General features: G+C 41.7%; 1 protein-coding gene across 2 annotated transcripts in view; it reads right to left on the bottom strand.

Annotated features, from left to right (window-relative positions):
• ADAMTSL3 (ADAMTS like 3) overlaps window positions 1-24,832 on the bottom strand; it is a 2,197,206-nt gene that overhangs the window by 220,554 nt on the left and 1,951,820 nt on the right. For both annotated transcript variants that reach the window (XM_069222572.1, XM_069222573.1), the window contains exon 24: window positions 625-807. In XM_069222572.1, coding sequence (XP_069078673.1) covers window positions 625-807 — 183 coding nt within the window. The remainder of the gene's footprint in view (window positions 1-624; window positions 808-24,832) is intronic.

Below are 24,832 nucleotides of genomic sequence, written 5' to 3'. Positions count from 1 at the left end.
GTTTACCGCTGCCCAATTAACTGCTCTGAACAATATTTTAGGATCTCCTGTGGACATGTCTGCAAAAAAGGACAGAAAGCGAGGCAAAATGATGCTCTCTGAGCGAGCGATACTGCCCAATACTTCAATGGCAGGTATGTGCTCAGCTTAAAGGGGGCAGCGATGAAGGCTAAAATAAATTAGTTGGTCCTTGGCATGTAATTTATAACACTGGGGCATAAAATGGCGCTAAATTATGTCTGTATTACTTGAGAGCGAGTAGAACAGTAAAAAATATGCCATGCACGAGTGGCTTTTAATGATAAAGAGGCACTATTCAAACAAACACTTGGCAAAGCAATCTGGTTAAATTAGGATCGCAGATGTACAGGAATGAAGGAGTGGGAGTTGCTCCATCCAGGGAAAGTCTCTGTAATCATTAAACAAAGCAGCTGATTTATTGTTCATTTACCCAACACAGATTTCCACTGACGCTGAATATAAGTTGTCCAGTCATGTAGTATACTGTCAAAGCACCATCTTGACCTTTGCATCTCTGTTATGTAGTGAAGAGTGCTAAAAAGTCAAACAGATTACAAAACTGCACCAAAGTAATATGCCCCTTCTAAAGGTTTGGATGCTTACCAGATAAGCGGAGGTGGGACATCGCTACTGCATTTCCAAGAGCATTGGCCGCTCTGCAGGTGTAAATTCCTTCCCTTTCAGATGACATATTCTTAAGAAGAAGGGTCCCATTAGCCAGCACAAAAGACTGGTTTCCCAGAGTTCCATCTTTTCTGAACCAAGTTACTTTAGGTTGAGGAAGTCCTAGAAATAGATAGATTCAAAACATCATATATTTTACTGTTGGCAAATATAATAACTTATGCCAACTAAAATACAAAAAAAACATTTTTCTAATCAACATAATTGAGATGTTTTTCCATTTCTATGCGAAAGAAAAAAAAACTAATGTTACAGTTACACAGTTTAAGGGTAATTTATGCGCGTTGCCAGGTTGAAAGGCTGAGATGTTTCCGCTGAGCCCATTAACCTGCAGATCACGCCACATGAGAGGCAGGTGTAGAGGGTAAGTGGAGTGTGAGAGAGCTCATGTAATAAGTGCATTCTTGGCCCAGAGATCTGGGGACTCTGAGTCAGGTGGAACAATATCTGCCTAGAATTTCACCTGGGATTAGCAGCACTGGGTCATAGGGATATGCCGTCTGAGGTTCTTGTTTACAGCAACCCCTTTCCACCCTCCAATGTGCAACCAGATAATTCATTAATACCTAATATGTGTTTAGACCTGATGCCTCTATAATGTTCCAATAGCATGTTGCTATTCTCTCAAACTATTTTTTGTACATCAAGCACAAACTTCAATGCTTGGATAAATTGCAGTGTCACTGACTCACATTAGTTCATCTTTTTTTATTTTATTGGACACACTGGGCACACTGCAAAGGTTCTTAGGAAATATCAGTCCCGCATTTCCCAATCTTACTAAGATTTAACCCTGGATGCTAGTAACAAATATTTAACTTGCTGATCCATTTTATTAGATATAATCTTTGGGAAGGACCAGTTTTTTCGAACTGTGGATGTTCAAATTAGATGAAGAGATGCTTTTTTTTTTTAAAGCATACGGCGTATGAGAACTGAAACACTTTATAAAAAAGAAGTAATTTATAATGTGATTATGAAAATAAACAGCAAGTAGAAGCAGAGAAAGTGGTCTGTGTGGCTTTGTGGTTTACACACAGTGTTGTAGAACCTTTCACCAAAAAGCTAACAGAGCTTGGGAACGCCTGAAAGTCTCAACGATCTTTGGCCATTTCCTGCTCAATATAAATTGAGATTACAGTCCATTTCCTAGCCAGCAGATGCTCATGTCCACTCCACATCCATCACTATGATCGCAATATGGCAAGTACCTTTCTGGCTTTGCAGTAGCACAGGAGAGGCCAGGGCCTTGGTGCATAGTCAATGTCTTGCCCGGACTGAGTAGAAATTGGGACTTTGGACACAGTAGCTGTGGAGTTTGCTGGTGTGAACCCTTTTGCTGCTTGTACCCTCCCTGGTAAGTGGATGGATTTCCATAAACATGCAAATACATGCAGAAAGAGAGTTAAAAAAGGAACATAAAGAAATATAAAACTGTCATGCACGCCGTGCACTAATATTGTTGAGTTCTTGCATGAGTGGTGTAGATCCTAATACCCTCTTCTGTCTAATTCCATCTCCGTGATAGGAACACGGACAGTTGTGATCAGACAGATGGGGAAAGGGCAATGGGATTTGAAAACCCATGTGAAGGCAGTGACTTTGTCATGCTGTGCAAGCTTCACAACCATCTTGTGGTCACATAAGCCTATCTCCGGGGAGCTTGATTTACTTGGTTGGCCACTGTTCATAGAAACAATATTCGTTAGATCTGCTCGAATTTAAGCTTAACTAAGACCATTATACAGATCACTTTACAATCTCTCGTGGGGTTGTACCGATCCTTTTGCTGATAGAGATGAAACCCACCGATAAAAAGAGCTTGCGGATCCTGTCTCGTAATTCCCTGAACAAGAAAAAAGGCACCATTACTGTTGTCTATTTACTAGATGGAATGAGTTTAAAACGCCCACTAATTAAAATTCCTGTTTCTTCATAATATGGTAATCCCAAATGACATTGAGTCATGCATATTTGTGTAGACTCTAACATAGCATACTTTTATGGATGGACTTTCCTTTTAACAAACAGCCTGATCTGTAAAGTACAACTCCTGTTCCTTTTAAGAAGTCACTGACCATGCGATGTTAGCTGTATTGCGTTGTGCACCATGAATATGAACATCCCTAAGTCTTGAAGTCTTTCCATGTGTTCTTCCTTTAGCAATGAGGCCTCAATCAGTGAATAGAAAATACTATTGATAAATTCAGAGTTTTACGTTTACCTTGGAGAATGCCTAAATTCAGTAGATCCGTTTGTCACTTTCTCACTAGGAACCAGGAACGGCTCTCTTCAAACCCTCTATAGCAATGAAGGCAAGGGGGACTGCGTGTGGCTTAAATAGTAAGGGGCTGATTTAAGAGCCCCTAGCCTCTCCTTGCACCACATTACCTTCATTTATTTTTACGCTTATGTGGCCCAACGAGGCCAAACGTGCCGTGCCAGATTGACAAAGTGACGCAATGCATGCATTGTGCCACTTTGTAACATTTTGTGCTACATTATGCCTGCCAGGCATAATGTATGCAAAGGGGGCATTACCCCATTAGTGGGGGGTTAAGAAATGGCGCAAAGAAATCTAACAGATTTGTTTGCGCCATTTTTTTCTGCATTTTTTAAGCCTGCTCAGAGCAGGCGTTAAAAGGAGGCACATCATTGTTTGCAATGGGGTCGCTGGGTGCTTTGCAGGATTAGCATAAAAAATGTTGACGCTAGTCCTGCAAAGCTCCAAACTAGCGTCAAAAAGTTTGACACTAGTTTCCCTAACTACCGCAATGGTGCGCCGTATCCTAGATAAGGCGCACACATGGTGGCGTTGGGGGGGCCGCTAAGAGGCCAAGGAAAGTGGCGCTGCACTCAGTGCAGTGCAACTTTCCTTAAATCAGGCCCTGAGTGGACACTGCTTGTAAGACTATGGTAGTTCACAAACCTGACCATGTCTTCTTGACAAGCATGAGCATACACAAAGTAAGTAGTCGAGGCACCCACAGTAGGTGTGGACCACAGACGGAGTCTGAAATGGGGTACTAGGAGAGCTAGAGCTAAGTTCAGTTCAAATGTCAATGCTGTCGCAGTGACCCTTTTCAGGGTCAATGCCTTTCCAGTTTTAATCAGTAGTATCCTCTCTAGACTCTCTGGTAGTGTTTACCAATTTAAGAGATTTGCCATTTTTTTTTATGTATCTGACAGCTGTATCTTAGAACCAGTAACATTGAGTAAACTATTCCAACTGCTTGTGACCGACAAAGAAGCAATTGAGTTTACACATTTTGTGAATTATGCTAACGCAGTCTCCCGTTTGCCCTTATTCTGGGATGGTGAGACATACGTTGCACAAAAAATATCTGGTGTATTATTGTTACCACACGGCTGTGGTAATTCTTGCAATGGGGAGCAACATGCATTTTTTATCTTATTGAGCATGAAATAACATGGTATCCAACTTTCCACTCTGTTTTCAATGTGCAAGTTCTTCTAAGGATACTTTGGGGGAAAAGCCATGGGTGAACATTCAATTTGTCGTCTACTTGGAAAACAACATTGTGCACAATCACATAGGCTTGGCTTTAGTGAGAGTAAAGATCAGCCACGGCCCCACCTTTTGTCCCTCATGAAGAGTGCCTGTCAGGCTGAGCAAAGGTCAGCCTGACAAACACTCTTCATGTTTAGCTCAGGCAGCCAGGAGCGAGACATGCGTGATTTGAGCAGACTCCTGGCTGCCTGAGCCAAACTTTGCTGGGCTGAAGAGGTCACTGCTCCTACGGGCGTGACCTCCTCGGCTCAGCAAAGGTGCCACGAGGCTCTCCCCCACAGTGAAGAGGGGAATCATCACCCATTGACTCCGACCTGGGCATTTCAGGTTTAAGCCCTGAAGCGCCCAGTCAATCAGTGACACCTCGTCACAGAGTGGGGTGGAGTCAGAAGTCTCACTGACCCCATCCCAATCTGTGACAAAGTTGTGACTGCTGCCTTCCCTCACTGGCTGACCTCAGTTCAGCCAGTGAGGGAAGGCAGCAGTCCCAACCCTTCTGGGACCTCCGAGCTGGAGGTAAGTGTGTGTGTGTGGTTATAAATGAATGTTTGGTGCATGCATGTGTGTTTGAATGTTGAGTGTTGTGAATGAATGGATGTGTGTGCGTGTGTGAATGAATGCGTGTGAGGGTGCTTCCCGCCCGCCCCCTCCCTCCTAAAATTACCGGCTGCAACTGGTAAAGATAACGCTGGTGATAAATATACCTGCTAGAAAGAGATCTTGTCTAGGAGCAGTTTTGACCACGGCCACTGGAATTATGTGGTAGGGGAGCATCAAATTATGTGGCAAGGTTGACTAAATTATTTGGCATAAAAAGAAAATTATGCAGCATAATGCAGCACATTTTTGATAATATTGTTTCATTATTTTTTATAATTTTTATGGATGGTAATAGTAATAGTGTTTGGGCAAAGATGTTGACTCATATGTACCTGTTTAACTACCAAATACATAAATAAGCAACTGAAAGAAGACAGATTAACCTATGCAAAGGATCTTCCATTGCGCGCAATCATACACTATGTGTAAAGTAACTTTTGATTTGTTTCAGATAGAACAATATTTTTTTTTAAATCTGCTGATTATGAGGCAGATTATAGATTATGTGGCAAATGTGGCTAATCCTTAATCATGCTAAAAAAAGATGTGGCTGCAGCCTTGCATAATTCCAATGGCCCTGCTTATAATAAAGTAGCAGAGAGGGATATTATGCCTTGTGTAAAGTAGTGTACCATACAAAAGACAGAATTCTATTTAATGTAAATAGCTCAGAGGGTTACTACTTCTGTCACTGAGATCCTTTTGCCACTTGCAGTTCATAAATTACAATCCTAATATAGCACAGTGAGCTCTGAACTGTCATCAAGAGAGATGTATGCAAACTGTAAGGTATAGGCTTAAACAGGTTTTTTCCTTTGTCTTTCATTATCCAAATGTTGTCAAAAAGGGTTCGTTTAGATAGTCCTCATTATCTTATGTAACATTTCCTGTACACTGATGTACCCACGTATGATTCATTGTCTTTGTATATTGTGTGTGCGACGTAAAGTGCTCCAACACTATTTCCTGGTATGAGCAGCACATTAAAACAACAGCAATACAGGGGTAAAGAGAGGAAGGGCACTGTTGGAGGGTGGCAGTAAGGAAAGTCGTGGAGAAGGAGGTTATTGGGGGGAACAAACAAATATTTTCACACTGGGTACCACAAGTGCTAAAGTCATCCCTGCAAGCACCATTGCCTGATTTAACCATTACCTTGGCTCTCAGGCTGAACCTGTGTGCTGGGGAAACATTCTCAGAACAATTCAGCAATCCCAGAATAATAAATTTGCTTCAGCCTCATGGGATTAAACACAATCACTTGCGAGATGCATACAGACATCAATAGTTGATGTGTTAACTTCTTGGGTTACACTTCATGCTTTTACTATAAGCTACTGTTGAGAAAAATGACAAGCTATTACACTACAGTTTTTGTTTCTAGGTTTATGTAGCGCAAACTTGACACAAATGTACTGCAGTACTTTACATAAGCACCAGTTGTTTACACAAGGACACATTACACAAGGGCAGCTTAAGGGCCTGATTTAGGTCTTGTCGGAGGGAAATACTCCATCACAAACATGACAGACATCCCACCTGCTGTGTTACAATCCCATTATCTCCTATGGGGATCACAATACAACGGACAGGATATCCATCACGTTTGTGAGGGAGTATTTTCTCGCCAAGGCCTAAATCAGGCCCTAAGTGATTTGCCCAGAATCAAAGGATGTTGCGCCAATGCTGAGCCTCAAACCTGGTTCCCCAGTTCCCAACTGGCAGCTCTGGCCATTATGCCACATCCACTCCCTATTTTGAATCTGATATTTAGCTAGGTGCCTTGATTACTAGTGCCCCCCTTGCCGTCTCCACCTGTTGTGGGATGCAATATTTACTGCACCTATTCAGAGTTTGCAAAAATTGGATAAAACAAGCAAATTTGGTGGTTTACCACAACAAAATCTGGAAATCTCAATACTGGGAACAGGGAAATGTATCCAGTAAATGCCAACTTATCCTATCCAGTAGGTATCTGGTGTGGTAATCTTTGCACTAGTAACTGTGATCACTGCACAAACAGGTGTTTGCTCTGGGATAGTAAAAACCTCAGCACTCGTAATCTGATTCTTTATCATATTTTGGGGAACACTAACATTTTAATGCAAAATTTCCTGTGCACTATGTATGTGCTTTTCAATACAGTTAAATAAAACCTACACCGTCGTAGGCAAAACTGAACATGCATTTAACCTTGGAGCACCCCAGAACAATTAGAAATCTAACAGTGAACCTCTATATCCTTCTTTCGAATAAACTAAATATGATAGTATATTAAGACTGAGCATCTTTCACGAATACTGAGTGATAAAGAGTAATTACCTCAACCAACAATTGTCTGAAGAGTGAACAATATGCGTATGGGAAATCTCACACTATCATAATCATATACATTGTGGGACAGTGGTCACCTGAAGAATTAATGCTTCCAAAAAATATAGGCTGCTTGACATAAAAAATTTAAATAGGAAACTAAATGAATCCATGTTTTCATACAATCATATGAATCTTCTGAACACACTGCAACTGCATAACTCATTATTGCTGAACAAATAATGAAGCTTAAATAAGTAAAATATGCAGATATTATTTGGGGGTACAAAATGAACCTTTGTTCCCTGAACACTGGTTAGACTTTAGTCACAAAGTATGCTTGGAACTTTGTGGGTTGGGCCGATTTTGTCTGGATAAAAAGCACTGCTCTAAATTACTGCAAAACATGAGTGTGTGCCATATTCTCAGTTAGGAACAAATTGATAAGGTGCAGTAACTCTTGAACAAAGCAATATGATAATTCACATTAATCACATATAGGTCACCGAAAAGCAGCTGCAACCCGTGCAGATCATATAAAGGAACAGAGAGGGCAGGAGAGAGTGGAACCGCACTAGCAGACATGAGCTGCACCAACATCCCTGACATATGCTATACGTCCTTCGAGTGCTCAGCTGCCTGCTACTTCAGCCTCTATAGCATTTTCAGTACATTTTCCTGGAAACAGTTCCCTGGGTGCATGGCCTCAATTTAACGAAGGAAATGACACTCCATCTAAAGTCAAAGTTAACAAAAACTGCACCTTATGCGGCTTCAACCTGTGAGTTCAAAACATGTAAAAGACTTCACTAAAAAATGCAGACCTTGGGTTTCTCACAGATACTTAGGCCCAGATTTTTTCTTGCGCCCCTTAGCGCCCCCCTAACGTCCCCATGTGGGTGCTGTATTTAAAATACGGCGCACCATGGCAGTAGTCAGGTGGACTAACATCATAATTATTGATGCTAGTTCAGCGCTTCGCAGGACTAGCATAAACAATTATGACGCTAATCCTGCAAAGCACCCAGAGGCCCATTGAACACAATGGGAGCCTCTTTTTAACACCTGCACTTAGCAGCCGTTAAAAATGCCACTAAAAATGGCGCAAAGGAATCTTATATATTCCTTTGCAACATTTTTATGGCCCCCGAGTGCTGGAACGACCCCTTGCATACATTATACCTGGTGCAGGCATAATGTGGTGCAAGGGGTTACAAAGTGGCGCAATGCAAGCATTCTGGGCCTTAATGCTCTGCACATAGTGATGTGTACATACTGGATCTGATGTTAAACTATAACCTTGAAAATGGCATTTATTGAGAAACCTAATGTAAGGTCAGGTACAACAATTCTACTCTCATGATCGCACAACAGTGCTCCAAAAAGATCAATATTGAAACACAAAATGAACATATAGAGTAAGCATCACAATTCAGGGCACCCAGGGTCTAACCTCTTTCCCTGTCCGACTGCTAAAACATCTTTCTTATAACTCCAGCAGGCTGCTGGCCTTTAGGGCAGGTGTCAATGCACCAGGTCTCTCTTCAGACATGGCTCCTGCAGGGTCTAGTGCTTTGGGTTTACCTGGGCACTTGTGGAGTCTGGAGTCCTCTTTTTTGAGTCTACAAACAAAAGGTCAGACATTTGACCCCTAGACAGCGGTTCCAGTCCATGGGTAACTACAGGAGCCAGGAGTCTGTGATCCGTCTTTCTTCCACCAGGACTTTCTTGCTTAGGTGTACTCTTCCTGTTTCAAGAATGTCCTCTGCAACAATGACAAGAAACTTTTTCTTTCCCAAGCCTTTCAGTTGTCTTCATGTATGCTCACCTTCTTTCATTTCACAATTCTATAAAGAATCCCAGAAGTCTTACATCTAAAATGACTAATCAGAAGTGCCTATGCATTCCCTAAATCATTCCTCTACTTAGAAGATGTCTGCTTTAAAAAATCCTCCCACTTCCATTTGGCATCTCCAAGTCAAACAAGCATTTGCAATGTAATGGGTCTCGCGTTTGCTCGAGTTGAAGCTATTAGCATTGTAGATTCCTAAAAGGACTTTTCTTGCCACATAAACTGAAAATGAAAAGTAAAACAGTTTCACATAACTAGCTGGACTTTTCTTCCCACATAAACTGAAAATGAAAAGTAAAACAAATTCACATAAGTGAGCCGACGGCCTTTATGAGCGCAAAGGGACACACAAAAGGAGACAGAAGTTCACTCTCAGTCAAACGTATCGGCAAAAGTGCAATTATCCATGTAGCCGGCAAAAGTGCAATTATCCATGAACCAGCAAAAGTGCAAATATCCATGTAACAGGGCGGATGTCATGCAAAGCGCTTGAATACTGCCCAGGGAGATCGCGCTGCCTACGAAATAAAAAGAAAAAGTAGTCCAAAACCATACCGAAAACATGGAGCCTTGTCTATTTTGAGTAGTTGGCCGGTGCGCTCGAGGCAGGCTAAACACCAGAAAAGGCATGACATATGCATGCCTTTCATTAATTAAATCAAGCAAATTTAAAAAGGCAAGCCCACAAACCACCCAAACTGATGGCTGTGACATGGGCGTGGTTAAAAGCCCACAGAGAGATTAAACCAGGGACAGATCACTTTGCACGCTCTACCCTAAAAAGGTAGTGTGAAGGCTGTCTTTTGTTCTGCCAACCGTACCTGTCCATCTCTCAGATGGTTATTCCCTGTTAAGTGATCAATTGTTGATAACATCCTGCCCTTCCTGCGCTCAGCAGGAAGGCTATTTTCTTTGGGAAAGCAGGGTTGTTACCGTCAGCCAGAAATGTGTATTGGACTCTGGAGGTGAGATGAATGGCAAAGCAGGTTGCTTGCTGTTCAACATTTACATTCGATCACAAGTCAGGTCTTCGATCAATGCCAAAATGTATACAGATGTAATGCAAATTCATGAACTGCAAGACAACCATCAGACATCCCTATCAACCTTAATTCCTGCATTAATCTGGTACTACACTAGATGAAGTGAAGATTCTTGTGCATAAATGGAAAGAATGCACAGAGATTTGTTATGGGATGATCTGAGCCTGGCTCTCTTTCAACTGTCTCAAAGTATAGCAACTCCTCTATCAATCTCCCAAGATACCAGAAACCATGGAAACTTTTTGACTCAGAACCTTTCTTCACCCTGAAGTTCAACCTACTAGTCAGAGGTATCAGTCTCTAGCTTGCCATGCTCTGCAAAATCCCTCCACTTCTTCAAAGTGACCAGAGGATGGATTTCCTAGCATTTCTCGATTACTGCAACCTCGCCTACAGTTCTCTAAAACACCTCACCAGCCAAGAAAGGTTACAGATCAGGCAACCAAATTGTGGCTAAGCTCCACTAATGTTACCGCTTAAAGCCCAATCATTAGGCCCTTGTATCATTGTTTGCCCTCCTGACCCCTCAACAATCATTCAAAAGATTGAAACAAGGAGGTGGATCTTGTGGATTGAAGAACCCTAAGGCCTTAGATGCCCCCAGCTCGTTTTTGAGATTGTAACCCAACTACTTATGACTCAAAAAAATCCTAAAGACTGAACTATTCACACTTACATTCTACTTAACTCCTCACTGTTTGGGGGTTACAATCGAATAGCATTGAATTGTGGGCTATGCCTATCTGATCTAACTTTAAACTTTGCTTCTTAAGCTTCTCATTACTGTATGTTGTACGTTCTACTGCTCTGAATTAACCAAAAGGTGACGTGGTGCTGTACAAACTCACAATAAATAATACATGTGCACTAATCAATTTTTCCTCAAGCATACATTGGTCATGCGACAGCCTATATTTTTCCAGCTGCCAGAGGTCGACTGTGGCATACACAATGAGATCTGAGGGAGAGAGGGAGAAGAGAAAAAAAGAAAGGAGCTAGAGAGACAGGAGAAGAATGGAAGGATTGGAAAACAGAGAGCGAGGGGGAAGGGAGTAGCGCAGGTTCAAAGGTTGAAACATTTTTGCCAGGGTTACCTTGGATTTCCAGCCCGGCCCTCCACACACGGCAGAGCCCACACAAATTATATGCCTAATTGTTACATAAGAGGACCCAAAATATTTTTAGGGTTTATGACTTAATTAGTGTGCCTTGTTTTTATCATGGTGCAGTGCTGACATCTTAAAATACATACAATGGGGGATTAGATCCTGTAGAGCTAAGATAGGAGAAGGATTAATGTCAATAAACACTAGACACGAGAGGCATCCGTAGTCCATCAATTACTTCGTTTTCGATACACAAAACAGCTCATAAATCCTGTGTGTGTCAATTCGTTTTTATCATGTTATATGTTTCAAAGATTCGAAAATGATTACAATATACACAAGAAAAACCTCAAGATCCAAAATATTTTGCACAAACTGTAGTGAACATTTATACACTTAAAGAAGCATTCACAATCATATGAACACACATGAATAATAATAATATGTAGACTTATTTGCCAGATTTCTCCGGCAAGTGCAGTAATTTTACTGCTCTTTTGCACTGGTAATTGCTGAGAACTCTCCGCAGCTATCTACACCAGGTGCCTTAAACCGTAAGCTATTTTTAAATGGAGTTTGTTTGTGACCAGTTAAGTTAGCCAGAACTGATTTATTATCACAATTTCCCTTGTTGCCAAATACTAGGTGTTAGAGGTTTTAAAAATTAATGTAAGTTGACACAGTTCACTCCTCATGACCCCACCTCCTTGCTGCTGCCACCTCTTGACCTCCCGTTTATGGGATTTCCAGTTGCAGCTCAGCAACTGAGTTATTTTAAACCGACCTGTAAAGGTGTTTTTGTTTCTTGAGCACTTTGTTAAAACCTGGCTGAGTACAATACTGGTCAGTTTTACTAATTTGGCAGTGTCGTTCCCTCTTTCTGGTATACCCGGGATCACTGGAAGTATGCAATTTTGCAGTTTGGCGTTTCTTGGAAAGTTATGCATTTGCCACTTTTGCCCCATAGTCCATCATCTGCTGCATAATCTGCAAATTTTAATTAAAAAAAACTTTTCTTGCTCAAATAAATCAAAAGTTACTAAATATGTGGTTGCCACACAGTGGAAGCCGCTTCACAATGGTTGAATGGTCAACTTTCTGTTGCGTATGATTGTATTTGGATGTCAAATTGGTAATCATCACCTGAAGAATTTCAAATCGAAAAGGTGTCCTCATTGAAAACTGCTGTTGTTGTGGACTATATGGCAATATTGCGAATGGTCAAGATTTCATCCATGCAAAACTTTGGAGAGGTCGTTTAGACTGTTATACAGATATCAAAGTCAGTATGCACCTTGCAAGAACTGTACATTGTCTTTGGTTTGAACTATCTGCCACAGAATGTGAGAGAATCAGATGAATGTCTACTAGTGGAACAATGGGCCTTGCCTGCATCAAAAATTTGAACTTGGAGATGTTAACTCGCCAAAACATTGGTGATGTTTCAGTGAACACTAAATTTCCAATTATTGCAAGTGGAATGATTGGCAATGAGCAGTTGGTGCCTGCAGAGATATATTCAAAAGGTATGGACCATATTGTTCAAGAGCTTAACAGCAAATTGGTGGAAGCTACCCTTCGTGCTGAGCCACGTGTTGAGTGGGCTGTTTGAAATGGTTCCAATTGAGTCACTGTACTGTCAAACGAAACAGATGTTATTAATGTGCTGTATAGGTTTGTTGCAATGTTCGTAAGTCAAGTATTGTCAGAATTATGGATACGTTATGGAATAGGGGAGAAAAAACCGTAATCCCACTTTAATTTCTGTACCAGAAAACTGACCCAGAGATGCTCAGTGTTCATATCATGGCACATATTCTTACAAGTGATGACACTAAGAGCAAAATTAGAACAAAGCTTGGCGCTTTAACTGCTGAACCTGTGAACTTTCTGAAAGGATTTGCTGAGATAGAAGAAGAATGTGACTTTAAAGATGTAGAGAAACACCTTGTGCATGTGTGGAAAACGAGTTCTGACTGTCAAACATTTGACATTCTTCGGTACAGTGAGTTCAAGAGATCATTCCTGCTGAGTGACCTTTCACCGACGTCATATTCTGTGCATGGACATTAAAAGTTTGTTCTACTTGATCAGAACATGTGTAACTGTTTTGGATCATGCATATGTAGAGAAAGATCCATGTGAATTCTGTTGGGAAGATGTTGCTAGCACAGGTGTTTTAATAAAAATTATTAATGAGTGTTTATGTATTTTGCATAATAATTTTATGTAGAAAATGTAATAACATGGAAAATGAATGCACACATTTGAAAATGTGATTACGAAGAATGGCCACTAATGTTAACGAGATGTACTAATCAATTATTTAATACTTATGAAATGTTTAATATATGTTAGATTAATGCAGTAATATGTCATATTAAGGGTTATGAATTTAGCTTCAGCTTTATTAATCGTAGGCCTTAACTTAGCGAGTGTCTTGGCCTATTTGCCAGGCCTCATGTAAAAGCTGTATTTCTTAACGTTTATTAAAAATGCTGACCAAGTGAGTTAGACTGTGATTTCTATTGTATTTTTTAAATATGCTCTTAATGGAAGCTTTTCGTGAGAACCGACTGCTAGGAGATGATGTTCTTGCTAATGCAAGATTTTATGTGTAATGTGTATGAGACTGACTTTCCCAGGACAAGAACAATGAAGATACTGACTAGAGTAGAAGCTGCAACAATATTGTTACATGACATGCCGGATGATGAGGACATCGCAAGATGAACCAATCAACAATATGAGAATGGAGTAATATTATAATTCAGAGATTTGGGATTTTACGTGCTTAACTTTAATGCTTAAAGACTTTGCCCTTTTTAAATTCTGATGCTGAAGCTTGATGCTTTGCTGATCGACTGATGTCCTGAGGACGAAGACTGATTCTGCTTTGCTGATCCACCCTGAGGATAGGCATATCCGAATTGTGATTATCACGTATATTTGCTTTTTCTTTCTAGGTATCAGCTGCACTATTTTGATAGAGCCATAGTCAGACGTTTTTCCAAATTTGTGTTACTAAATTGTTTTGCATGAAGCCCAATATGCTGATGCTAATCTGATGATTGTTAAGGATTCTCACTAATGACTTATGATGAACAGGGACTAATGCTTGACAAATGTCTCTGCTGAATTACAAGGATGTTATAACGTTGACACAGTTGACTTTGTTACTGATTTGCACTATAACCTTAGAATGTATTGTAGTTCAAGCTTTGATTAGAGTGCGCTTCTTCCGCTGCTTTGGACAGCCAGTATTGTTTCTGTATGTGTTTTATTTGATTTTCAGATTAATCTACATGACCTTAGCATTGTTAATATAGGGAAATAAACATTCTAAACTTATACTAAAAGGTGTGGTTATTCATGACTGAAAGGTCATGGTGCGTGAAAATTACTGGCTCCATTGATTGTTGATTACTAATGATTATTGATTATTATATATTGATTATTGATTATGTACTGGGGCTATGGTAAGAACATCTTAATTGCGAGTCAAAAGGTTCATCCACCTATTCGCGTCCTCTTGTAAGTTTGCTTATTAAGGTCAGACGCGTTAACAATATCGATGGGGTGCTAAAACCTATGACATTTCTAAAGCCCCTACCACAGAACTTACACGTACATGTACTTGCAAAAACTGTGCTACAAAAAGATGTCCATGTTGATATGATCTTCTCAAATGTTCAACATTCTGCAAATATACCACAAGTGATTGCCAAAATAAATAAATTGAACTATGAAAATGTGTCTAAAACAGAGTGAACATTATTTTATTTCACATTCAAATCATAAACATTGTTTGGTGTATACATAAAAGGATCAAAAATCATTATTTGTTTCATTTCTATATATGTTTCTTCTTCCGCTAGTATAGCCCCATTTTGGAAAATGGTGGAAGGGTTGCTTCTGAGGAGTTATTTTCTGTCTCTGTAGAACCACTTAACCCCCATAACCTATGTTTTGACACCAAAATAAAGTATATTAGAACACTGGAATGTTGGCAGCTCCATTGAAAACAATGGAGTGCTCCGGGCTTTTATGTAAAAGCCCACAGCGCCAACATTCCAATCTTCTTTGTTCACAGCAGCATCTGTGAACAAAGCCTCACTGAGCCTAAGGGGATTTTAATCCCCTCCGGTTCCGTGAAGCCTTTGTTTTATTTAGGAGAACATTCTGCCTTCTAATGGCAGAATGTTCTAATAGCCTTAGAACCCGCCGTAGCGGGCTCTACCAGCTATTAAAGGACCTCTCCCTTGTTAAAGGCACTCACCTTCGGCTCGGGCCTTTAACGCGAGAGCGGACCTTTAATAGCCGGTAGAGCCCGCTACGGCGGGCTCTAAGGCTATATAGGTCTCATGGTCCTGAAATATTACATCATCACTGCAATACCTTTGCCCACGTAATGTTAACATGTATAAAAACGCCACAAAAGTGTTAATACTATCACAAAATGTGCTTCATTATGCAGCATAATTTGCTGTTTCATGCCGCAGTATTTAGTCAGCCTTGCCGCATATTTTCCCTCCCCAGCCGTATAATGTCAGTGGTCCTAGACCACAAAGGACCTTATATCTGAAATGATTTCTGGTGTTGAGTGACGACTTCTGTGTGTTGTGAACATTTAACACCCTTTTATTTAAATAGAAAAGAGCCCATATTTATACTTTTTTAGCGCCGCATTTGCGTCGTTTTTGTGACGCAAAATCGGCGCAAACTTACAAAATACAATTGTATGTTGTTAGTTTGCGCCGTTTTTGCGTCAAAAAGCGCGCAAATGCGGCGCTAAAAAAGTATAAATATGGGCAAAGAGTTCTGAAGAATGATCTCTAGATTGTTGTTTCTTTCGAAATTCGGCTTTCATGCACCTTTTTACACGTGAGCAGGGAAGTGGAGGAGGGTGTCGTACGAGTTAACACTGTGACACTTTCAGAGGAACGCTTAACACCGGACCTTACCATTTGTTGCCACATGGTGGCGCCCACAGAACGTGTATTTTGTAAACCCCCCCCCCCCCCCGCCCGGAGTCCTTACATTTAACTTGATTTTTGCTTTCTTTCTTTGTAAATATACCAACTTTATCCTAGAACAACTTCGGATATCAGTTCTCGGATCCATGCCATAAATTTGCCTTAACCTGGTCAAGAGATGGAATATTATTCCGCTCTGATTGTTCCGATTACCTCCAAAACTACGAAATCAGTGGCACTGCCATAAACGATTATTGTAATACTTATTGCATTGCCCTTAGAGAAAAACTACTTCTCAACTGCAAATAATAGTATTCTCTAGTTCAATTTAATGCATAGATTTTGTGACTTCTGTTTTCCTTTGAGCTGGTTTGTGAAGAGTTCCTCCCCCGCCTCACTGTGAGCTGGGTGACCGGTAGTGTTAATGTCCACGGTGGCGAAATAACTCTGAGCTTGCTGCAAACTCCCTTTGCCGTCGTATTACAAAAATAGGATTCTGAGGGTGGTGATGTGTTATATGAAACCACGCAGATGTTGTGTGGTATTTTGTTGTGCTTAGGATGTTTTTTGTGATGTGTTTTTGTGCTATCTTGTCATTGTGTTGACTGCGGTTGTAGTGTTGTATTTTGTATGTGCCGCGGTATATTTTATTAGTGTTATATTGAATGAGTGCCATTAAGGAATACATTAATTTACAAACCAAACAGACACTGTTGAGATGAGCGAAATAACCATAATCATAATTTTGACATTTTCTGCTGCCCTCTCATAGCAGCAATGTCACAAATCACAAGCGTCAGCACTATGGTGACTCCACTCGATTCGCGTACATGTAGTATTGTAATTTGAGTTTTTGTCTTTCCATTGCAGTCAACATAAGCAATATAAATGAGTAATCTCCTGGCACATATTTCACATTCGTTACTTACCTTCAAAGGAGCAGAAATGCACAATTTCTTCAATGTTTAACCTCCAGCTGCTTCATAATTAATTCCATCGTCACCAGAATGTAGCGCCTAGGCCAATTTATAAGTGCCAACACCTGTGAAAATACTGGAGCGCTCTCTCACGCGAGAGCGGAACCAACCACCTCAAAAACACATTGTGTACACTGGATCCCTCCGGGTTTGGTTGGTTTGGACTCCTCTCCGTGTTGGCAGTGGATCGAAAACTGATTAGGAGCCGCATGGCAGCACACTTAGAAACAATATCAGCAAAGGCTATAAAGCGCGCCAGAAGACTATTTATATACATTGTAAACAAAGACTTTCATGAAAAAAGAAATTAAAATTTTAACAATGCATATACCAAAATGCACTAATGTCATCCTTCGAGCCTGAGTACTGTCATATGAGAATGAAACCAAACGTTTCCATAAACAAATGCATAATAATCAATTGAAAAGCATATGCATTGTACCTACCACATTGTACAGGCATGCGTGGTGAGTGCATGCATTGTTACATCATACATCCGACTGTGACCAGACATTTCAGATTTTATAGTAATAACAAGTTTGTCACTAGTGGGAGGTGTGTGTGCGCATGTGCGTGGGTTGTGTGTGTCAGCACACTACCATCTCATCTTTTCCATGCTTTTTTCTGTCTATCTTCCTATTGAATATATGAATTATGGACTATGGCACAGTCGCACACTGTAAACTGTGGACCTACGGACATTTTGTTCTTGTGTTGTCTAGACATGAGAGGCGAGTTCAAGTGGAAGACTAGACCACTTTGAAGGGCTATTTTTTTAATTATTTTCAAACTGTTAGAAATGGGGTCTTTGGTTGGCAGTCAGTGAAAATACTGTTTAAGCAAGGACCCTCACTCTTGTCAGGGTAAGTCACACACAATCCAAATTATCCTGTGCCCACCCTGTGGTAGTTTGGCACTAAGCAGTCTGGCTTAATTTAGAAGGCAATGTGTAAAGTATTTTTAAATAAATCATGCATTAACACAATATAGCACCATAACAATACACCACACAGTGTTTAGAAAAATATAGAATATTTATCTGGATAAATGCAGGTCAAAATGATCAAGATTTGATAAGTACATGTTGAAATATCACTTCAGAGAATGATAAAAAGAGTCTTTAGTATTTAAAAAGCAACAAGTGTCTCTTGCAAGCACAAAGTACCTGGTTTGCATTCCAATTCTCCGCAAGGGACTGCAGAGGAGGAGATGCATGGAAAACAAGAGGTGTGCGTTGGTTTCTCTGGGCGCACACAGACAATGCCTCGATAATTTTCCACGCAGGAGCGGCTTTGCGTCGATTTCCGGCGCACTGAATTGGATCCTCTTCGGGTTGCGGGGTATTCTCATGCCCCGGGGATGATGCAGAGAAATTCTGGGCTTGCAGGATGAAGTCACAGGAGCTGCGTCGATCCGGTGAGGGATGTGGGGAAATTTCTGTCACATGGCAGGTGTTGCGTCGATTCATCTTGCAGGCAGTCAGGCTGCTTCATTCTGGCTCGATTGTGTGTCGATCCAGGGCGCCGTGCATTGAAGTTCCAGTCGCAATGCTGGTGCTGCGTTGATCTCCTCTCAGGGGGCCGGGCTACGTCGTTCCGTTTCGGCTTGTGGTGATTTTCTCACCACGATGCAGGCTGTGCATCGTTTCTGGCAGGCTGTGTGTCGATTCTGGCAGGCTGTACATTGGGTTTTCACTGCACAAGGAGTTTTTTGCAGGAGGAAGTCTTTTTGGTCCTGAGACTTTAAGGAACAGGAGGCAAGCTCTATCCAAGCCCTTGGAGAGCACTTTTCAGTAGAGCCAGAGGGCAGCAAGGCATTAGGGCAACATCAGGGCAGCAGTCCTTTGCAGAAAAACAGTCAGGTGAGTCCTTTGGGCAGCCAGGCAGTTCCTCTTGGAAGGTTGCAGGGTCTGGTTCAGAGTTTGTTCACCAGCGGCATCCTGTCCAGAAGTGTTTGAGTTGGTAGGGTCAGAGGCCCTGGTTAAATACCCAAATGTGCCTTTGAAGTGGGGAAGACTTCAAAGAGTGGCTTAGAAGTGCACCAGGTCCCCTTTCAGTTCCATCCTGTCTGTCAGGGTCCCAGTAGGGGGTTTGGCAGTCCATTATTTGAGGGCAGGCCACTGTCCTTTCAAATGTAAGTGTCATGCCCTCCACCCTCCCAGCCCAGGAAGACCCATTCAGAATGCAGATTAGTGCAGGTGTGACTGAGCATCTTGTGTTTGGGGTTGTCTTGGTGAAATGCACAAGGGAGCTGTCAAGTAACCCAGCAAGATGTGGATTGTAAGGCACAGAAAGATTTAAGTGCAGAGAAATGCTCACTTTCTAAAAGTGGCATTTCTAAAATAGTAATATTAAATCCAACTTCACCAGCCAGCAGGATTTTGTATTACCATTCTGGCCATACTAAATATGACCTTGTTACTCCTCTCAGATCAGAATCTACCACTCAAACAGTATATGAGGGTAGCCCTAATGTTAGCCTATGAAAGGAGAAGGCCTCACAGCAGTGTAAAACGAATCTAGGAGTTCTGAACTACCAGGACATATAAACTACACAGGTATATGTCCTGCCTTTTACCTACATAGCACCCTGCCCTATGGGCTACCTAGGGCTTACCGTAGAGGTGACTTATATGTAGCAAAAGGGGAGTTTAAGGCTTGGCAGTACTTCTAAATTCCAAGTCGAAGTGACAGTGAAACTGCACACACAGGCCTTGCAGTGGCAGGCCTGAGGCATGGTTAAGGGGCTACTTATGTGTGTGGCACAATCAGTGCTGCAGGCCCACTAGTAGCATTTAATATACAGGCCCTTAGCACATATAGTACACTTTACTGGGGACTTACAAGTAGATTAAATAAGCCAATTGGGTATGAACCAATGTCACCATGTTTTAAGGGAGAGAGCATATGCACTTCAGCACTGATTAGCAGTGGTAAAGTGTGCAGAGTCCTAAAACCAGCAAAACAGTGTCCAAAAAGTAGAGGGAGGCAGGCAAAAAGTTAGGGGTGACCACCCTAAGGCTATCAGGTCTAACACAAACTATATCCCTAACCTGCATTTTGCAGTCTACTTATCAATTCCAGTTTCTTTTTCCCTTTCATTTGTTTCTGACTCTCTCCTTCCGTTGTACTTTAAATCCTGTTGTAGTTTTAGTGCAAAAAAACATTTTCTGTTGTTTCCTATGAAATAAACTCCTCAAAAATTGCTCTTTCATGTTTTCACTTCCATCCACTTTGCCTCTTCATTGTTTTCTTCAATCCGAATTCGAACTGGAAAAATTGTACTTAATTGTTTCAAATTAGTCACATTCAAGCTAATTAATTAAACCTTCTGTTATTGGACACCATCACAGAATAGAGTTGTAGCACGCAGCGGCCCTGAATATGAGCTGAGTGGAACAGTTTCCCTTGAGAGATTCGGCTCTGATCAACGGGGTGTAGCTTGGTCACTAAGGTTAGGGGTGAGGGAGGGTGCACGCTTCAGATTTCTCAACAATCACTCTGGTATAGAATGTTAAAATACATTATAGTCAAGCAGGGAGCACGAGAGGGACTTTAGGGGCGTGGAAAGGGAGTATAATGCAGCTTGATAGGAGCACTAACTGAAAGAAAATGAAATATTTGGTAAAATAGCTAACATTTTTTGAAGACTTTGAAAGGAGGAGAGTGTTGGAATGTATGTAAGCTTTTGTCTGTGTGCATGGAAAAGTGCCTTTTGAAACCCAACAGACTTTTCTTAATACCTGATTCAAAGCATCTGTACCCAACTATTTACCAGAAAACACATTTATTGAGGGGTGTAACACCTCAAACAACCCCCTGAAGCTACGCCTCTGATGATCGATCATGAGTGGAACAATGTTGCCACACCCAGATCCACTAAGTGTGGGAACAATGGACCCGATTTTAAAGGACAGAAAATATGTCCAGTAAAAGGACCTTGGGAAATTGTTGCACTGCTGGTGGACCTGTTCCCATGGGCGTCAATTCACCAATATGCCAGGGCTAGTGGAAATGACATAATGCATCCTTTGACCTTAAGGAGGCCACAGGAAGTGAAGACACATGACCTTAACCCTCATGACACCACAATAGATGCAATCACTCACACCTAGCTCACTCATTCTCACTCTCTTGCTCACTCTTTCTGACCTATACTTTCTCACTCACTTTCACACACACCCTCTATTCCATATACTAACGTACATGCTTACACATACACACGCTCTCTCAACCAAATTCTCCTCCACCTGCTCACACATTACATACACTGAAAAGCATTTTATTATACTTACTTAAAATGCCAGTGAAGGTAACTTTCCAGAGCTTGCTGCGCCACTTTTTATTTCATTAGTAGTGAATAACAGATTATTATTTATTATTAATGCAGTAAACAATTAGCAGAAAAGGAGGTTGGAGCACGGAACTGGTAATGTGAGGCACCCCTGTGTTCTTGGCACTGATTTCACCACTTCTGAGCCCAGGGGTCGCAAGGTCAGTGCCGGGGGTTGCAAGGGGCAACCCCTAAATAACTTCCATTGCTGAACCCTGGCCTGCGCACAACCCTCAGACAAGGCACAAGAAGAATGTCCAGCCAACCTTTTCCCCTTCACTCCTCCACTCTCCCCACACCTTTCCCCTAGCAGCCCCTCACACACATGTAACACACGTTCAAAGAAATGTGTGCCTTCATGCTCACAAAAATGGGAATACAACCCCGTAAAGCTGGGTCCGCTCCTCTGCTACAATGTAACTAATGCGTCCCTTGTACGCTCTCCCTATCCTTCAAAATCATTCATCCTGGTTTCTATCACCAAGCACAGAGGACGTCAAGGATTCGATGAAGCGTTTGTAAAGTAACAAGTAATTCTTTTTCAGGTACTTATAGCATAGAGGAAGTCAAGGTTTTGATGTAACGTCTATACCGTAATTCTTTTTCAGGCGATCATAAAGTTATATATTGAAGCAAAAGACAAGTATTTGATGTACACCAGACAGTCTGTGTGTAAGGCAGTCGCCTCATCGGCCTTGTGTCTCATAATATCTCAATAAACTGTACGCTGGTGAGCTGAACACGAAATAGCTGCACCAAAGCCTGAACTTGACTGCTTTTGCTTTGAAAGGCCCGGTCTGAGCTGCTGCTTTTAATAAGAAAAGAAGCAATCAAATGAGATTTCAAGGAGGCATGCCCACCAATCAAGTTCCCGAAGGGATGGCTGCAAAAACACACCTAACGGCAGTCAAGAGCTAAACAAGGGACAGAACGCAGATTTAAGAAACTGAAAATAGACTCCTTGTGCTATACGCAAGCCTGAAAAGAAAACAAATAGTAGAGGAACACAGACAGGCCTAGATTGCAATGTATAAGGAGGAAGAGTCCTCATAGCCCTCTTTGTGTGGAAGAGAGACCCATGTTCACAGGCCAGAAAACGGAATGGAATATCACACCCTAAGAGTGACATGGAATGGGGACAGGCTGTTTATTAGCTGTGTTTATCTGCGTCTCTGCTGTATGCACTTGCAGCGAGTGGTCGAATTAATTAATTGTACGCACATAAAGTTCAGTGTACATTAAGTAATACTATATGAAACACATACATGTAGTTGAATTTCCCTTTACATAGATTAAACAGTGCAGGTGGAAATGCTGCTACACCAAACTGAAACCTCAAGATATAAAAACACATATTTTAGAAACTTCATCCAAGCAAATCATGAGGACATTTAGTACTAAATGAACAATTATAATAATTACCATAGCAGTAAAGAGTGGCATTAAATAAAATTGAGAGTACGTGCATGTCTTCCTGAACAACTACAATTAACATAATACTTAGGATCATGACTATATGGAAGGGTACGCCTTGGACTGGATACAATGTTGATGTTGCAACACTTACCCGCTTTATTTAATTATGTAGTAATGTATACAATACTGTCTATAGTGAGACTGTAATAACAATATAATATTAATTATACAAATAATATCAACACTACTACGAATAAAGAATAATGATAACAATAAGTTAGACTTTTCATCCTTGGCGTGGTCTCACTTTTTGCCACTGTTTCCTAGGTTGTTGATGTGTGCTGGACTCTATTTTTGCTGTTTTTGTTACTCTGGGCTCTTTACCACTGCTAACTAGTGCTAAAGTGCAAGTGCTCCTATACAAAATGTGTATGTAATTGGTTTATCCATGATTGTCATATTTGATTTACTAGTAAGTCCCTAGTAAAGTGCACTAGAGGTGCCCAGGGCCTGTAAACCAAATGCTACTAGTAGGCCTGCAGCACTGGTTGTGCCACCCACCTAAGTAGCCCTGTAATCATGTCTAAGACCTGCCACTGCAGTGTCTGTGTGAGCAGTTTTAAAATGTAAATTCGATTTGGCAAGTGTACACACTTGCCAGGCCTAAACCTTCCCCTTTCTTACATGTAAGACACCCCTAGGTTAGGACCTAGGTAGCCTAAAGGGCAAGGTGGAGTGTATGGTTAAGGTAGGACATATAGTAATGTGTTTTATATGTACTGACAGTGAAATACTGCTAAATTCATTTTTCACTGTTGCAAGGCCCGTCCCTCTCATAGGTTAATATGGGGGCTACCTTAAAATATGATTAAACTGTAGATTCCCTTTGGGAGCTGATAGACATGTGGAGTTTGGTGTCCCTGAGCTTACAATTAAAAAATGACACTTTTAGAAAGTGAGAATTTTCTTGCTTAAACCATTTCTGTGACTCTGCCTGTTTGTGGAGTCCCTGTCTGGGTCAGTTTGACAGTTGGGCTGGTTGCACCTCTCACTAGACAGTGACACAAACGGAGCTGGGGTGTAGTCTGCATTTCCTGATGAGCCATCTGTGCTAGGAGGGAGGGGAGGAGTGGTCACTCACACCTGAAAGGGCTGTGCCTGTCCTCACACAATGCAGTCTCCCACTCCCTGGTGTGTGTCCGGGGCCTGGCCTAGGCAAGGCAGGATTTTACAAACAAGAGAGACTTTTCTTTGAAGTAAACCTACTTCAAAGGCAAAATGGAAGAAGGGCACCCAAAACCAGAGACTTTAGAACACTTCTGGAAACCAAGAGGAACCTCTGCCTGGAGAAGAGCTGAAGAGCTGAGGAAGAAGAGCGGCCCTGCCTGTGACTGTGCTTTGTGGTGCCATCCTGCAGTTTCTGCTTCTGCCTGTGCTAGAGGAGAAAGACTGGACTTTGTGTGCCTTCTTGTGGAGAACTCTCCAAGGGCTTGATTTAGAGCTTGCCTCCTGTTGTTTGCAGTCTCAGGGACAGCAAATACTTCTCTCCGCCAGCACCTGGCGCCTCCTACTCCTACTTTGCCAAGTGGGGCCCATCCAGTTCCTGGAGGCCAGAAAGGAGAAGCTGGCAGGACAAGAGTGAGAAATCCATGCACCGACTGCCGTGCGGAGAAAAGATCGTTGCAACTCTGTTACGCAGCTGAAAAATTGATGCGCCGCCGGCTTCGTGGCTGAAAATCGACACTCACCTGCAGCGCGACTGAAAGGTCGACGCACGCGGCTGGAGAAACGACACACAGAATCGCTAATGGAGGCTCGTGAGATCGCAACCCGCGCTGCATGGGTTTCGGATCATTGTATGGCTGGATTTCCAACGCAAACATCACTGGGCGTGTAAAAATGGCACAAGGCCTGCCCAGACCTGAGAGTGGTGACCGGATCGAGCATTGCTCTCCCGTGGAGAGAAGAAATGATGCACAC

The sequence above is a fragment of the Pleurodeles waltl genome, chromosome 3_1 (assembly GCF_031143425.1).
Source record: "Pleurodeles waltl isolate 20211129_DDA chromosome 3_1, aPleWal1.hap1.20221129, whole genome shotgun sequence".
In the NCBI taxonomy this organism is placed as follows: domain Eukaryota; kingdom Metazoa; phylum Chordata; class Amphibia; order Caudata; family Salamandridae; genus Pleurodeles; species Pleurodeles waltl.
The sequence above is the reverse complement of the archived record's forward strand: the minus strand, read 5'-3'. Positions and strand labels throughout refer to the sequence as shown.